The sequence below is a fragment of the Dermacentor albipictus genome, chromosome 8 (genome assembly GCF_038994185.2).
Source record: "Dermacentor albipictus isolate Rhodes 1998 colony chromosome 8, USDA_Dalb.pri_finalv2, whole genome shotgun sequence".
Lineage (NCBI taxonomy): Eukaryota > Metazoa > Arthropoda > Arachnida > Ixodida > Ixodidae > Dermacentor > Dermacentor albipictus.
Window position 1 is genome coordinate 17,989,997 of NC_091828.1, and position 17,293 is coordinate 18,007,289.

General features: G+C 46.1%; 1 protein-coding gene across 1 annotated transcript in view; it reads left to right on the forward strand.

Annotated features, from left to right (window-relative positions):
- The first annotated feature begins 1,823 nt into the window (after positions 1-1,823).
- The window catches only part of dachs (unconventional myosin-IXb-like dachs), a 505,117-nt gene continuing 489,647 nt past the window's right edge, over positions 1,824-17,293 (forward strand). Inside the window, exon 1 of the mRNA XM_070523093.1 lies at positions 1,824-2,079. Coding sequence (XP_070379194.1) covers positions 1,839-2,079 — 241 coding nt within the window. The 5' untranslated portion in view covers positions 1,824-1,838. The remainder of the gene's footprint in view (positions 2,080-17,293) is intronic.

Genomic DNA, 17,293 nt, shown 5'->3' on the forward strand with positions numbered 1-17,293 from the left:
TGTCTTGCCTCCTCAGGAACCCGCCTAGACACTTTTGCACAAAGCGATGTTTTCCACGTCATGGAGGAAAGGGTTCAACGAAAATTTCGGCCCAAGTCAAGAACTTTGCAGACTTAGACTGGCCGCTTGAGGCAGTTTGCGTGTAACTGCGGGCTTCTTTCACGCTCGAAAAAATACCATTATGTAGCACGTATTGAGGCAACAGAAAGCTGTATCGGGAGCTTTTCGTGTCGCTCTACAATTTTCTCATGGACACCTTTCATCTAATTACAATATTTGGGAGTTTACCAATCAATTAGGACTTATCAGTTAGGTTGAATGAAAAAAATAATTGTAGTATCTTCAAGTGACGTCAAATAACATTACCTTGATTCTCTCCAGCGAAGTGGCATTTGCATATTTTTAGTGTTTGGCTGAAGTTATGTGAGTCACCCTGTATAGTGCTCCAATGATACCACGCACAAAGTGAAAACGTATTTTCGAACCTATCGGCCGGCGATCGACCTTCAGCAGAAGGAGTGGTGGAGCTCATGCAGCGCCCGTTATTGCGAACAAACGCAGACTCAAATCGCGCGCCTTGGAGTCGGACTCCGGCACGCACCGCTCCGTGTATTCGGCGCCACCATCGGCGTCCGTCGGGCGCTTTACGGCGAACCCGCAGGAGGGGAGGACGCATCGTGGACGAGGAGGACGGTGGGAAAGGAGGCGTTCCGCAATCCCCACCGCCGCGTGCGTTGCGGTTTCTCGCGTGATGAGGTCCACTTCGGAGGAAGATCCTCGCGGCGCCAAGAGTCGAACGGCGGCGGTGGCTCGTCACGAGAACGCGACGTGCATGCTGCTTGTGCTGCTGCCGGCAAGTTTGTGCAATACGCGTTCGGCGCTTCTTCGCCCGAACACATGCTCGTCGCGGTCACTGCCTCCGGACTCTTGACACCGCGCTCCTGTGCGACCGGGGGCAGCTCCGATCAACCGACCGAGGATGCAGATCAGCGCCTGTCACTGAGTGCGTGACATACGTGGTCCGAAGGCTATGACAGTTCTCTGGTGTGCAAGCGCTTCAGTGAAACTTTGCAGTGTTCAGTGATTGGAGTGTTTAGTTCTTTGCACCGTGCTGTGCTTTGAAGAAGTCAGACTTTGCCGCAGCGACAAAGAAGCAGATGCGACCCCGCATTGAATTCATCGTTTCTTCCACTGCCTGTCAGCTCAACGTGACTGTTCTTTCCTTTAGTACCCTTTTAGGATGCTGTGTTACATTGTCATGAGTAGCGGTCCGTCCTGCGACGTGGAGTGGACAAGCGGCTTTAGTGTGTTGTGGAAAAGTATTCCGCGGGCATCCCCATTGTGCGCTCGTATGAAAATGGTGCGTGCGTCTAGACATGAAATACGTGTTGCAAGGGCTGGTGGAATTAACTGCGAGATTAGTTGAAAGAAAAATGGCAAATTTAACGGAGCACTTTACTTGGCGTTCTGCAAGTGCTACAAGTCGAATACCTACTTGCTGGAAGCTAGGCAGGCCTTCCTGTGCTATACACTGCTTTTTCACGAAAACCATGCCGTCTTTGTTAAAGGCGTGACTAACGTTTGACCCGTCGTGCCAGTAATTGCTGTGTAGCGGGAACTTCTCCCGAAAGCTTCGACGCAGATATCGGCACACGTACCAGTCATGATGCGACTGTCCCACCTCCAGTTCTTGTCTTCTTTTGCCCCAATTCACCTGCTGCGCGACTGACAGCGCCATGCCAGTGCTATGAGTCGTTGCCTCTGCTCGCCGAAACATGACGACGACGGACGCGCTTCTTCCCGATCAGCTCTACCAGGACGAACCGTGCGCCGAGTGGATGGAGGAGTACCGTCGAGAGCTGCGCAGGATACGGCGCAACCTGAAGGTCATTCAGGATCTGAAGCAGCGCTTGCCGCAGGCTACGTGCGCCATGCTGCCGCCCCGTTGTTGTGGTTCCGCGTGTGCGTGTGGAGCGTGCAGTGCGGCGACGTGCGCCGGCCCAGTGCTCAGTGTCAGCAGGGTCCCCAGACACGCTCGGCATTCCGGGGCGAACCGAAGGATACTCTCGCGCCATTCGGGTGAGTAACGGGGGGCTTTGTGCACGCGTTCGGAGCGCGCGTTTACCTTCTGCTGCGGGTGGTAGTGAAAACGACATTAGTTTTAAATATAAGATATGGCCAGTCTCGCATTCTATATGCCAGGGAATCTAAGCTGCAATCCATGATGTAGGAGAGCCGTGAAGTAAGATTCCGTTCTGCGGGGAATTTTCTCATTTATCCTAGCTCCTTTATCGCTAGTGCAGCTACGTTGACTTGGACCGGCTACTTCAAACAAACCGGAAGCGCTACCTTTCTTTTTTTTTATGCACATATGTATACTGTAGCACCGTGTGCTTTGTTGATAACGATGTTTCTTCTGGTCAGTTTTCGAGTGGTCTCTGATTTCGCGCTTTAGACTTACACTCGCTGCAGAGAAGATACACGAGTGCGGTACCTCACCCTCTTAGGGCCGATTTACGCTCGAGCCGCCCATCGCCGCAAGCCGCACCGCACGCGTACGGTCGCGCGAGAGATTGCACGTATCAAACACTTGTGCACAAATTTCGGTTTACACTGTGTGCACAGTGTATACCTTACATATTGTAAACCGAAATTTGTGCACAAGTGTTTGATACGTGCAATTTTTCGCGCGACCGCAAGCGTGCGGTGCGGCTTGCGGCGATGGGCGGTTCGAGCGTAAATCAGCCCTTACGCCGTCAGGCTCGTAGCTCCGTAATAATCAGATTGGACGCAAGCAGAGAATGCTGCGGTGTTTTATCGAATCGATGTAAGCACATCAGGTTGCTTTATAGAACGTACGAATGTAACGTTGCAGTGAACCGCAGCGCACACCGGGAGAAGCACAGGAAACGAATCGTCGTTTCCTGCCCTCCTCGCAGTGTGCACCGTAGTTCGCGGTAACGTGGAACACCAACCAGCCCGGTCTCGGAGCTTGTTGCGAATGCACTGAACGGATTCGAGCAATGTTGACTCCATTTCACCGCGACGGACTGTGCTGTCAAGTTTCACAATGGTCGCTGCCGATTTTACCTATCTTGGCGGGTACAGCGTCACGCCATTGAATTTTCCCGCATAATTTTTTTTCACTGCCTCATTGACTACACGCGATCCTCCACAGCCGCGGCTGAGTAGAACAGCCAGACACCTGTTACTATTAGAGTGACAGGTACAACGTCTAAAAAAAGCACACACGCTTGGTGTGTGTGTGTGTGTGTGTGTGTGTGTGTGTGTGTGTGTGTGTGTGTGTGTGTGTGTGTGTGTGTTTGTGGCGGGTAGGGGGGGGGCAAACGCGCATGCGCGTGTGTAAGGGATGGGTAATGTTTACATAGATCATGTCCTACATTCTTTGAAGCAACTGAAACGACACTATAGCCTAAGACATTACTGCCATTCATTTGACGCACGTCTACTAGCAAAACTAGGAGTTGCTCAAATGGTCTACGTTTAAGTTCTACGTGCTGTTCGCATCACCTTCAGATCAACGTCTACGTGGAAGACGTAGAGCATCATACGAACGGTAGACATACGTGCTGAACAAGTTGGTTAATTTGATCAACCACTTTGCAAGTGTAACGGCTGGAGCAATTTCTAAGCGGCATGCTTCATTTTCTACGTACGATTTTCGCAATGAATTGCACAAGAAATTTCAAAATAAGATGTCACGCAGGAAGGCTTGACTCCAATAATTGAAGGTCGGTTGAAGGTATAGCAGGTAAGAATTGTATCGGCCTACATAAAACATAATTTACATGCCGGAATACTGACGTGCAGCAACTGAATAATTTCAGCGGACCACTGAATACTTGGCGTGAGGCTGCCGTCGCTTTCTTCGACTGCGGAATTGTTGTGCCTTAGGAAACAAAGAATCGATTTGTTGCATTCATAATAAAAGGCACGTAAATTTACGTTACCGTGGTGCGACCTACTTATTGTACTCGCGAAATTGTTTCAAGGATAAATTAAATCAGTTCAAACTTTCAGGCAGCACGTGCGTGGCAGCGATATAAGATGTGTTCTACAGTGTGCACGCACGCGTCTGTGTTTGGGTTTTATTTATTTTTCACTTATTGTCCTTACTTCGAAAACCACATGACGGGTGTCAGAAACAAGTCAAAACCGACACACCGTCTGATAATATTGCCTAATTGGTTCAAGAAGCGTGATACTAACGGAAAGAAATGTTGTGAATTCATGGCACCACTCGAAGTACTAATTGCACTTATAAGGGCCTTATTTACTTCTGTATCTCTCAAATTGTTTGGAAGCTCAAGGTGAAAATCAATAGTACTGTGCTTGTTAGCACACGCGCTACTGTGAGTGTAAGAGTGCAAGTATTCTGGAATTCTTTCACAACGCAGCTGTGTTCTCTTAAAAACCGCAACAATATCAAAGTCCAACGCACCTTTCCTCATCGAACATTGTTTTTTTTTTAAGCTCGAATGGCACCTCTATCTAGTTCTACTGTTTTACAACAGTATTGGTGCAAGCTGCGCATTGTGCTTATGTATGTGTGAAACACGTCGTGACTAAGGGCCCTGGTACTGTAGAGCCACAAACGAAAACACTTGTCTGATTGCGGAAGTATTCACATATATGTAACTTTCACCCTTGATCATGTGGCATTCATCAAACGTTGTTCATGCGAAGCTTGCTGCGGCGCTGTGCATTTATTGCCGGCAAATGATTCGCAATAGATTCGCAACCCAAAATTTGCAAAACGATACACCGAACATTACTTGCAACAGAAAATACTGTAATCCACTTTTAGCAGCGCACAGTTTTCCTTTCGTTTGTTTGACTTCGGCTACCGACTCCTCCATCATCCAGGCACGCTGACACCGAAATGGCCTTCAGCAACAGTCTTCATTCGTACGAAGGGCGATACCAAAAAGAAATAGAATTACGGAATTGCTGTCTTATCACTTGCCTATACACGAAAGCTTAGTTGTCAGTTCGTATAACGACTAATATATTTAACAGTAAATCATGATCGCATTACCACGCCCGTCAAAATTGTGTTTAGAAGTTTTCAAAGGTCTACACGCGGGTCCTCAGCATCACGCTAGCGCCATGGAAATCATGGAGTGCGCACGCAATGGCTTGCCGGCATCCCAGGGTTCGTTTTATTTAGGAGAGCTCGTTGCTAAAATACCATTTCTCTGTTTACATTTTGTTATTTAGAAAGCCACCGTTAAGGTTATTTCTTCTGCTCATTTTAATCTTGAACAAAAGTTACCCATGGTATGCAGCTTGCCTTGATAGGCAAACTGCAGAAATGTTTCGTGGATTGACACTTAAACAAACTGATATAAGGCAGATAACCTCTAAAACTGTGCGCAACAAAGAAAAGGGGGTGACGTGGCATTAGTAAAACCGTTATTGTCACACCCATCAACGCATTGTTTGTGAACGCTGGCTTAAACGTTGCCGTATGGAAAGCGGTGCCGCTGTGCGCAGACTTCGCCGGGAGAAAACCATTAATTTCCCAGCTTCATCCAACAAAAATGTCATTGTCAGGCGGCTCGAGTTTACTTCATGAACGGGGCACAAAACTCAGCGAAAGATTATGACGGATGATGGACGCACTTTTGTCGGTCGTTTCGCTAATCTTGCAGAGACTCTTTATTTACAAATGGTGCTTGGTCAGCATAATCGTCAGTAATGAAAACCCCACGTAGTCTTGTATCACCTATGCGGTCATTCGCTTATTACTCTTTCTTGAGGAGAGAGCGTGGAAGCAGCGTAACTTAATAATCTTCCAATGTGGTGGTTGAAATTGGACTATTACAATGGCATTCATTATGATGGAAACCATTACTACCATTCTCTCTCGTTTACTTTACTCACACTTGCTTTGAACATACTTCGTGCTTTCTCTTTGCGCCAATTTTTTTGAACGCTGCCATATATGCCATATATAGTCTGTCCACTGAAGGAAACCACGACAGGGTCGAATGCAACGCCTTCATCGCGCTATCAAGTCAACAAGGGAGAAGCCATTTACCGGTAACTGGCGCCATCTCGACCCAGGCATGCAGCAGCAACTTGCTGTCTACTGTTTCCCACAGGAATACAAAAAAGTGGAGTAAAAAAGAAAGCAAATCAAACCGACTTTGTCGATCCGCATCACAGCGTGCGAGACAATTTTTTTTTACTGAAGAGTACATTGCAATTCCTAAGCAAAGCGTTAGAACGTCTGTACAGAGGTTCGTAAAGCAGGAACTGCACAATGGCACAATCAATCGAGAACCGACTGCATCATTCCGGCTCACGCCGTCGCAAGCTTCCTTCTCTCGGACCTTCTGGTGCAGTGTCGCGTGACTAATGACTGAGTGGAATGAACGCTAATAGCTCCGCATGGAAGACTGCAATTTAGTTGCGCATGTGCCTCGTATTCCTTGCTTCACAACGGGGCCACAAGCAGGCAGAAGGAGGACACAGGACAGCTGCTGCCTAACAACTGACATTTAAAGACATATAGAACGCATGGAAAAAAGATTCGCAAATCCAACGCGCGCGCGTCAGAATTGCTGTGAAGCGAAGGTTATGATGAAGCGGGTGATTAAAGGCTTTACGGCTAACGGCGATGCGCACAACGGTGTTTACTTACGTCGTGATCTCATCCAATGTTCATGTTTGTCCACCGTAAAAGTCACATATATATGAAATTTTCATGTTTATGCGCTGGAAGATAAGCCGCAATTCAAACACCAAATGAGGCCGATGCGCAATGTCGGATGTCCACGCAGCAATTTGGGGAGGATCAAGGTGATCTGTGATGCTTGACCAGGAAATTACGATAAAAATTCAAATGCACAGAGTAATAGTAGCAGTTGTTTTGCGATTGTTATGAAAAAAAACAATTATTCAAAGAGAAATGCAAATAAACGTTATCAAACTCCTACATAGTGCGAGAAATGCCAGTGAAACAGTCTGCGAGCACTTATTGTTTCACACGTGTGCTCTCAGCTAACCGGAAAGCGCTTCTGTGTCCCTCCACAAGTGCCGATTTTGAAACTTGACGCTAGCCTTATCCCTCTAGCAAATCAAGTGGCGATTGACGTTTGACGCCCTAGGCGCGTGCCCATGTCGACAGGACGCTGTGAAAGAGAGGCTAGCTCCTCTCCTCTTCAGTGCGCCGTCGCAGTTTACCTAGACTGTAGAGATGCGAGGGCTCGCAAAAAAAAAATACAGGATATTAGAGAAAATAATTCTGGTTTTCTCCCAAGGCATGAAAAGGTGAAGAAAGACAAAGGTTCCTAATTTTGCCGGCAAATAAAATGGAATACATTAATGCAAATTATGTGAAAGTTAGATCAGTGTCACATTGCGAGTGTAATATTGCAGGCGACATACTCTTTGTGTAACATTTTTGATAGTGGCGGGGTTGAGCATCTCCATCATTCGCTGCTCATAATGGCTACCTGCACATACATCACTTTTGCGAGACATATAATTCAACCTTTCCAAATGAAAACACAAGGAAGGACAGTTTTGGTAAGGCGCTCCTTCACAATGTAAAAAAAACAAGGTTTTAAAACTTCTCAGATATGCCTATAGCATAGTGTCACGTAGTAGTGACGGTGAAGAAGGCAGCCAAACTGTGATTATAGAAACTGGCGTTTTATTGGGCGAACTTGTGCCCTCAAAAGCAGGCTATACTCAAAGACCAACGATAGCGGCGAACACACTCGGTGACCGTCGAAAATCTGATGAGTGGGTCAAGCGCGTGGGCTTTTATAGATCAATCCTCGAATGTTCCAGAGTAACCGCTGGGACCCGCGTGTCTTCCACAAAGTTTTACAGAATTCGCGTTGCGCATACATGCAATAAGATTACACAAGTTGCGGTAAAAGACAGCGGATGGAACCATCGATAAAATTCCAGAAACTTCTTTTACATGCAGGCGCGTCCTGCGCTGTGCGATAACATTTGTTAGGCGCTGAGAAGTGGTCGCCCGATAAAGATAAAGAAGTACACGTGTCAATAGTCTATTTGGGACGTAGAAGACGGATGCAGAAAACGCTGTTCACGTCACCGAAACCATATGTCGTGCACCCATGGCAGTCGACACCGCTAACGCGTACACAAACACGCTATGACACATGCTAAGTCTACCAGCTTTCTCGGCGTTTCCAAGCGAAGCGCACTATCGGAAGGTCTCTGGCAGCTTTCATAGTACATTTAGAAAATATTCCACACGTATCTGTTAGCTGCAATGGAACAGCTCCACATACTTTTTTCTCTCTTCACTGGCAGTCACTCTCGACGCGACCCTTAATGTTGCCGTCTTTATGCTGTCCTATTTATGCTGTCTGGCTGCACAACTTCAAGTGACGCACTTCTAGCGCAATATTTGCGATGTGTTGCCTGTGAAATATAATTATTTATATTTTATTTCAAGAGGACGTTTTTTTTATTTGAGAGGTAAACTAATGGAAACAGGTTAAATTAAACAGTATTGGTATATTATGCTTCACACATCGCAAAAAATTCCTTTACCATGAGTAGGAAGCTTTCTAAGGAATAGGCCTAGACGGAGTGCGCGTGGCAACGCTTCCCGCTCTGATCCGTCAAAATGTCATGCACAGCATAGATGTACGTATACCTGCAGTTAACCGTTTTTCATTAAAGCACTGCACTGAGTTCTGAGGGAACCAAAGGCTCAACGTAGAAAGTTATAATCACTTATCAGGCAGCAAAATGTCCCGATACAAGCAAAAATTGAAATTAATGATGTCACATTTAGGTGACAGCACTTAGGTTTTGATGAAAAATTTATATTAAAAAAAACTTTGATCTTTATTTCTTCAGTTATTCACCACTTTGTTTCGTGGAATGATAAAAGAAATTTTAAAGTTACACCTTATCACCTTTAACTGGTTCCAAGCGTGTGGCAATAGAGAATGTGGATACTTATGGCTGATCCTTTCCCACCGCTCCGTACGTCTAACGGCCCCAAGATGTTTGACATAATTTTTATCATTGCAGGTTATGCAGTGTACCACGTGGCTAACGCATGCCGTCCGCAATCTTAAAAAATCCGGAAGTGTGCACACAGTGTGCTAGCCCCGTATCCGTAACTGAATGAATGAATGAATGAATGAATGAATGAATGAATGAATGAATGAATGAATGAATGAATGAATGAATGAATGGACGAGAATTCGGAAGGTTACCAGGAATTTTCGAGATTAAAAAAGTGGGTTGTTTGCTATACAATGTCCTTAACTTGCCAAAACATTTAAAACCACGGCTTTACAAGCAACTTCCTCTGGTCTTATTTTTACTTCGTTTGCTAAGAAATGTTAGGATATTTCTTCCGATGTTTCCACGGCTTCCCCAAACGAACCTGTTTTGTCTTCTTATCTCTTTTTCTCGGCTTGTGAATTTCCAGAAATTTTGCACGCATTACTAGCCTAGAGCGTGCACATCGCACGTGTGGACCGTTTCCTCCCAGAATACCTCGCCCCTACTGAGTTGGAGGAACGCAAACGTAAGCGCGCCAAGATCGCTCACCGTCGTTATGCGGCTCAGACACTTGAGGCCTACGCTGCCCTACTGGAACCGGAATGGATGACCCAACGTGAACGCTAAAACTTAATGAAATCGATCAAGCAAGTGCACCAATGGACGTTGTGTAACTTAATGTCAGTGTACACATTATACATAATGTAACATCCTATCACTCTAATTTTGCTTGCCTCATGATTAAAATTTGGATCAGGAATCGCTGCTCTTGCTCACTGTTTCTTTTTTTCCGTTCTCGTTGACTTTCTGTGGCACCATTACACCAGAACTGAACCCGTGCCATTTAGTCCAACTTTCAGTCCCTCTGGAACTTTCATTTCTTTCACTTTCTTGAGGATATCGAAAACAGTGATTCGGCGCAGGAAATGCGCACACGTCGATCTATTAGGTAATCTGTCACTCTGCTAACCCACGGGGAAGATGGTACTTGGCGGCATCAAGTGACTTATGAGACGCACACATGCAAACGTCGTCTGTGTACATATATCCGAAGCGCGAGGAGGCACCGCTGATAGTACTGCAACAGCAACAAACAAAAGAGGGCTTAAAACGCTTTCTGTGGCTAATGCTGTGCATGCATTTCATGATCTGTTTCGGCGAGCGCTGAGTGTAATACAAGTATGCTTCTCTTGATAAACGCTTGTGACTGTTCTTATTCGCTCCTAGCAAGGCGAGACCGTGGAAAAGAGACGTGCGTGATCAAATCAAATCACGTTAATGCTAGTTTCACGTTACACTAATTCTGCTAACATTCCGAGTTATCTGATTGACGGTTGTGTTTTAGAAAATACGTAATGTGAGAAATATGTACTTGTTAATATTATTTATAGCCCCTCTTGGTAAACTTGTGTTCACAACATACCCAGCAACAACAATCGATCACTTGAGTATCTATGTAAGAATTTTGCAAGGCGCCTTGCTTACTTAAAATACTTGAAACCCTTATTCGATTTAAGCTCGAGCATGCCAGTTCAGTTTTAGATCGCGGTTTTTACAGTGTTGTATATATGTCGGAATCCGTTCAAAACTGCCATACACGTTTCATTTCTTCAGACTATCCATGCCACATCTAGTGTATCATCTATTAAAACAATTTTCGGCTTCTCAACTCTTTCTTCACATCAAATATTGTCACGTATACTTCTATTTCGTAAGATATAGTCTGATGCACAACTAAAGTATGGTCTTCTTTCTGAAGCATCATACATATTTAGTACAATTGATCATTAACATAACGCACACGTACCATTCGCCCGTACAGAGCCATTTCACGACTGCTGTGTTACTTATACGCCCATCGAACGGAACCACCTGCCCGGCTCTGTCGTTGAACTGAACGATGTATCTGCGTTTAGGGTGTCTGTTGAAGATTGCTTGTATTATTAGAAGTAGCATCGTTATTTTTGTTCTTGTAATGCTTATTTGTTACGCACTCCCTCCTGTAATGCCTTCCAGCCTTCAAGGTGTGCAAATAAAAAATAAATGCCTTCGTAAAATACATGAACATCTTGACTGCAATGCTCTTGCAGTTCATCTCAAGTTTAATAAACGTGACCAGGTGAAAGATACAATGCATATTGAAAAGACGCCTTCGAAAGTAAGTTATTAGTTCAAGAGGACTATGGTTGAATACAACTAACGTTGCAGTCGCAGTGCAGCTTAAAAATCACAAGCCTTTAGAGTGCTGCTCTGGCACAAACTGAACAATTTCGGAGGGGCTATGTCATAGTGAGGACATAACGGAAACCACGGGACGAGTAAGGTCTTCGTAATGACTGGTTGTAGCTGAAGCAGAGCGTTATCCTTCAAAACTGCTTGCGCACCGCTGGTCTTGAATAGTCCGTTACCCGCGGTGTTCGGAGAGCAACCACGCTCCGCCCGCGCCAGCTGAGCTAAGCGATGAGCACTAACATACGCCGAAACATTTTCGTATGTCTTAAATATCAAATGCTGACGCGAATTTTAATCATCCTTCTCTTAGACATTTTGGGCTGGTACAATACTCGCTGACCAAGCTTGTTGGTTCGAATTTTTTCTCTTAAAACGCTGGATGGCAATTTTGAAACCTCTAAATGCCAACAGCAATTGCAATTTGAAATATTATGGCCTTGAATTAGGCGCTGTTCAAATAACAGCGTAGTCGGCGAACTATGCCACCGACGTTGTTCACGCATGTATTATGTATATTATACATTTTCGTCAACAAAATGAGTCCAGCCTGTGTGACAGGTGCCTACCGTTTTGCACGCGGTGACTGGATATCTGTTCTACATCCCTGCACCTCAGTGAACAACTGTGAGTCGAGTTGGTCACGAAATATCTTCATTCAGTGCCTGATTTCCGCTTGATACACGTGACAATACCTAAATGAGACTGATTACTCTGTAGGGGGCGTCGATACAGCGCCTGGCCAATGCGTATCTCCAGCGGGTGAGCCAGGGAAACATTTCACAAAGCTTTTCTTTCGTAAAGGCGCTTTGCCATTGGCTGGTCGCGTTCGCTAATTAAATGTCTGGCATGGCGAAAGCTGAAATTTTTTCGTACGAACAATTTTAGCGTACATGAACTTTTTTTTGTAAATTCGGTTCGAGATTCGCCAAACATCTCACAAGTCTTAGAAGCTGATTAGCTGCGCACTGAAGCGCGATCATTGCTTTTTGTATATCTGTCTGGGGCTTCCCAGGTTTGCTCTAAATTCTTGAAAAAAAAATGTAATTTACCGGTTTTATGTGGCCTTGAATATTGGCGATCCTCCGCACTTCGATTAAGGCGATTATTATGTCGCCTAGATATTTACTAGCTAGATGGCGTCACACTTATTTCGCTTAGCATCAGACAGCTCAAGATTAATGGCGCAATTTCATTGGTAACCGTAGAAGTCGGTGTACACTGAGCCATGGTTACTCTTTATAAATAAATACACAAAGTTCGTCTACAACGACATTTGAACAACGATACTCATCTAGCGAAATACCGTGTTGAAAGCTAATGTGCTGCTTGGCTCTTCTTTCTGAATACAGTGTGACTTGAGAAAATAATGGACAGTATTATCTCCCTCTACGCGTGAACTAATCTCGAGATAATTGGTCGGAGATAGCTCGAGCGCCGTTTTCTTTTGTTGCGACGTCTCCAACTTAGAGCCGTGCACTATTGTGGCGAGAACTCCCCCACATACGAACAACTCTCCCTCCCGCACATACGAAACGCTAGAGACCGCAGTAGCGCGATGTGGGCCTTCGCTGCGGTGAGAACGAGGCCTTTGGCTTCTCATCGTGCACGTCGCAACGATGCAAGCGGCGGAACTAACGGGCGGAAAATCCTGGCGGCGCCGCTGCTCCATCAAGCGTGTACCGACTTTGAGCAGCGCAGAATAAGAACAAAATAAGCGTAAAAAGACGCCTGTCTGCTTCCAGGACTCATTTGCGACAAGATGGAGTCGGCGCGGTAATTGCGTGCCCGAACGCAGCCACGAAGTCTCCACGACAAGCGCTCCACGAAACCAGTTTGCGTCTGAGTTGACATTACGGTACCGCAGCATTGGAACACTAAATACGAAACAGGTCGGGAGTATACGGTTAGTTGCGTACCGAATGTCGCTACCGAGTCCATTCTTTATTGCTGTCAATCCTAAGCGACTGAACGCATTGTGATGTCGTCTCGCGTAGCTGACAATAATTAACCCACGCCATCACTGTACCACTAGCGGTTCTATATTGTCCGAAAACAGGACCCCGGCACTGCTTGTGTACCTTATCGCGAAATTTTTATTGCGTCTTAAATAGTAATGTACGTTTCTGCAGCGTCAACGCTCTCAGTGCGAAACAAATAATCCTAAAAAAAATTATGGGGTTTTACGTGCCAAAACCACTTTCTGATTATGAGGCACGCGCATAGGCATAGTGGAGGACTCCGGAAATTTCGACCACCTGGAGTTCTTTAACGTGCACCTAAATCTAAGTACACGGGTGTTTTCGCATTTCGCCCCCATCGAAATGCGGCCGCCGTGGCCGGGATTCGATCCCGCGACCTCGTGCTCAGCAGCCTAACACCATAGCCACTGAGCAACCGCGGCGGGTTCAAATAATCCTATGTTGCTAATATTTGCATATGCTATTACTAAAATGAAACGTCAGAAAGAAATTGTTTTTAACGAAGAAACGTTTTGTCAGGGATTTATTAATTTGGATCTCCCAAAGCAATATCCGTAACTAGAAATTTGGTTCGACAGCTACAGTTTCTTGTTTAGGCAATGCGCTGCAAGATTGTTTACACCCTTAAGGGTGTTTTCTGGTCGCACTCGTAACACCTTTACCGTTACGCTCTTAAACAAATGTACGCCATTTGGGTCGTATCTTGCCACACAACAATAATCGTCACCTGTCTTGCTTGAGTTTCCTTTGTTGAAAACTCCGTGCTCGCTACTTTCCTGTCGAGAATGCTCTGTCATGCTCATAACGCGCATGCCGTTCGTGACTGGGCAGTACCGCGCTCGTAGCGTTAAAGAATGGTAATGCGGACAAGACAGGTGACGATTGCTGTTGTGTTGCAAGAAACGACTCAAAGGGTGTAATTTTCGTTCAGATTGTAGGGGCTTACAAAAATTATAGAGGGCGACAATGGAGCTCTAGCTAGACGTGCGATGACAAAAGACGTAGTTGAAAACTATGTAATCATTATGACAGCCTTGAGCACGCCGAAAAATCCGACAATTTCGCAGGGACACATGTGAAACTCTCCTGTCAGATATTTTTGTGCGCCTACAAGGCTGTCAGAATGAGTGCATAGTTTTTCACTGCGTCTTTTGTCGTCGCACGTCTAGTTAGAGCTGCGTTGTCGGCCTCTATGAATTTTTGTAAGACCATAACGGCCAAGGTGTTACCAGTGCTACAAGAAAACACGCTTAAGGGTGTAAACATTTCCGGAGTGTACCTGGCCCTTGCGCCAATAAACTCCATCAATCATCATAGTTTCTTCTTTTGTTTTTAAGGTGCAGTGCAAGCGTATTATATAGAAGAAAGGAATGAGGCGTGTGTGGTCGAGAACGAAATCCTCGAACTCGTGCTCGCCTGCACAGCTCCACACCAGCTGAACTACCACTGCGGATGGCCTCTGAGAGCTGGGAAAAGGCACCTGGGCGTAGAGACCTTGCCACAGATTACCTTTTTGCTGCTTGAAATGGTACGAAAAAATGTGAAAGCTTGTATTCCTTCAGGAAACTTTGTAGTCGGACAGAAACCAAGGAAAGAGAAGCGACGTGGACACTGAGGGACGCAGTTCTTATGCCCTTTGTGTCTTCGTGATATGGCTGCTACGTATAGATTCTATATGCATAAGTAGCATGTTCTTAGTAATAAAAATTCAGCTGCAAGTCGGTGCTTGTGTTGGTCTTATACCTTCCGCGCGTGCTAAAGAAAGGTTTGGTCGGGAGGAAAAAGTGATTACTGGCACCTGATCATTTGGCATTGTTCTTCCAGAACGCAGCTATGGTCGAGGAAATATTGTGACATAGCTTTCTATGGTGTGCCATTGTATACAAGGACACCAGTCTTTTGCTTTGTTATTGCTTGGTGTCAATGCTCCCCTGTGGCAGCTGCTACAGTTCTCGAAAATCAACTAGGCGTCGCTGAAACAGTTCAGCTTGGTGTACTATACTGTTAAAACTTTTTTAAACTTAGGAAATCTATGTGCGTTTATTCCTTACCTGCAATCCACACTCCGTTTGCGCATACACCGCGAACCTATGCCCTTTTAACTTTTCTTCACTAATGCACGTGAACTTTTATTATTTCCACTAAATACCCTGCAGCAATAATGTAGATAAAGCTTTCCGATAGTCAACAATAATGCACCAACTATAGTCTCAACCATCTCAAATGAAACTAAATTCAATTCAAATGAAGCCTAAAAAACAAGACTTCACTGCGCAGAAGTTTCTGTCGAAGCAACGCTGGAAGTAACGCTTGATGGTCAAAACATCCCGGAAAAGAACATGATCAAAATCCTGGGCATGTGGCTACAGGGCAGCAGAAAATGCAGCCACACCATCAGCCTGCTGAGCAAAATGACGGAGCAGGTGGGCCGGATGATCAGCAGGGTCTCCCAAAAAAGATACGGCATGAAAGAGGAAGACACATTCAAACTCGTCGGCAGCCTGGTCGTCAGCCGAGTCATCTACTCGCTACCGTACCACGCGATGACCAAAGGAGAGAGGGAACAGGCGGACACGATAATCAGGAAAGCATACAAGACGGCTCTCCATCTGCCAAAAAACACTTCAAACGAAAAACTGCTCCAACTGGGCATCAGCAACACTTTCAGCGAACTGGCGGAAGCCCTGCTTGAAACGCAAAAAGCCAGACTCAAAAGCACCCCTGCAGGGAGAGCGCTCCTGACTAGGCTGGGACGGGACACGAGTGGACACGTAGATAGATACGCAGACGTGCCCGACTGTTTAAGAAAAACAATAAGTGTTAGGCCAGTACCTAAGAACATAGACCCCAACCTCCACGAGAGCAGAAGGCAGGCGCGAGCCGAATACGTGGAAAAGACACTCGCGCTACTAGAGAACACGGTGTACACGGATGCTGCCACGTACCCGCGAGAAGGGAAGCGCACGGCCACGGCGGTGGTGGTGGACAGCGACGGGAATCTGATCACATGTGCGACGGCAAAGGCAGCCGACACAGCGGAGGCCGAAGAAATTGTCGTGGCGCTGGCGGCAGTAGAAGGATATAGGACAGGCAGGCCTCTAAACATCTTAACAGACTCGAAGGAAGCGTGCAGAAATTACACGAGGGGCAGGATAAGCAAAGCCGCCCTCAGAATTCTTGGCGGAGCCAACTTCGCCGAGAGGAACGTTACGCACAAGTTAATTTGGATTCCGGCCCACGCAGGCATAGAGGGTAACGAAAGGGCCGACAGCCTAGCTCGAGAGACCACGTTCTGAGCAGAGCAGTCGCGCGCCCCGGAGTATCACCCACACGCTTGTGAGGGAGGATACACAGAAATCTTAAACTTATACAGAGGGACGAGAGCCAAATATCCCCCACCGCACAAAGCTCTAACGCAGGAGGAAGCAACGAGTTGGCGCAGATTGCAGACGAACTCCTTCCCAAATTTACACATCCTAAACAAAATGTACCCAACACAATACAGACACCTGCCCATGGTGCGGGGCCACGCCCACACTATACCATGTCACATGGGAATGTAAACACAATAAATCATTCCACCAACACAATAACCCGAGTACGGAGCAATGGGAGAGTCGGCTTACCAGCTGCGAGCTCACGGCCCAAAGGGCCTTAGTGCAGCACGCTAGTGAGGTAGCTAGCCTCAGTGGAGCCCTGGAATAGGGGCCCACCCTTGCTGGAAGAGGCTCCAAGTCGCCGGCGCCCAAGACGACCGAGACCTCGAGAGGCTAAATCCTTGAGGGAACCAAAATAAAGTTTCTCTCTCTTTCTCTCTGTCGTTTTCCTACCCAAGCACAGAGTAGAATGCTATAGAGCAGGTTGGCTCAGGGCGAACTCCTCGTCTTTTCGTAAGTAAATGGTCGCCTTCTTTCGTTTCCTTCTTATTGTAATTACCAGTAATATATAATAGTACAAATAAAGCTGATAGTCACTTTAGCATATGCTAAAGTGAATGAAGGCGCAAGCCTGCGCGCTCACGAGATACGTTGTTACTTCCTATTGCGTATTTT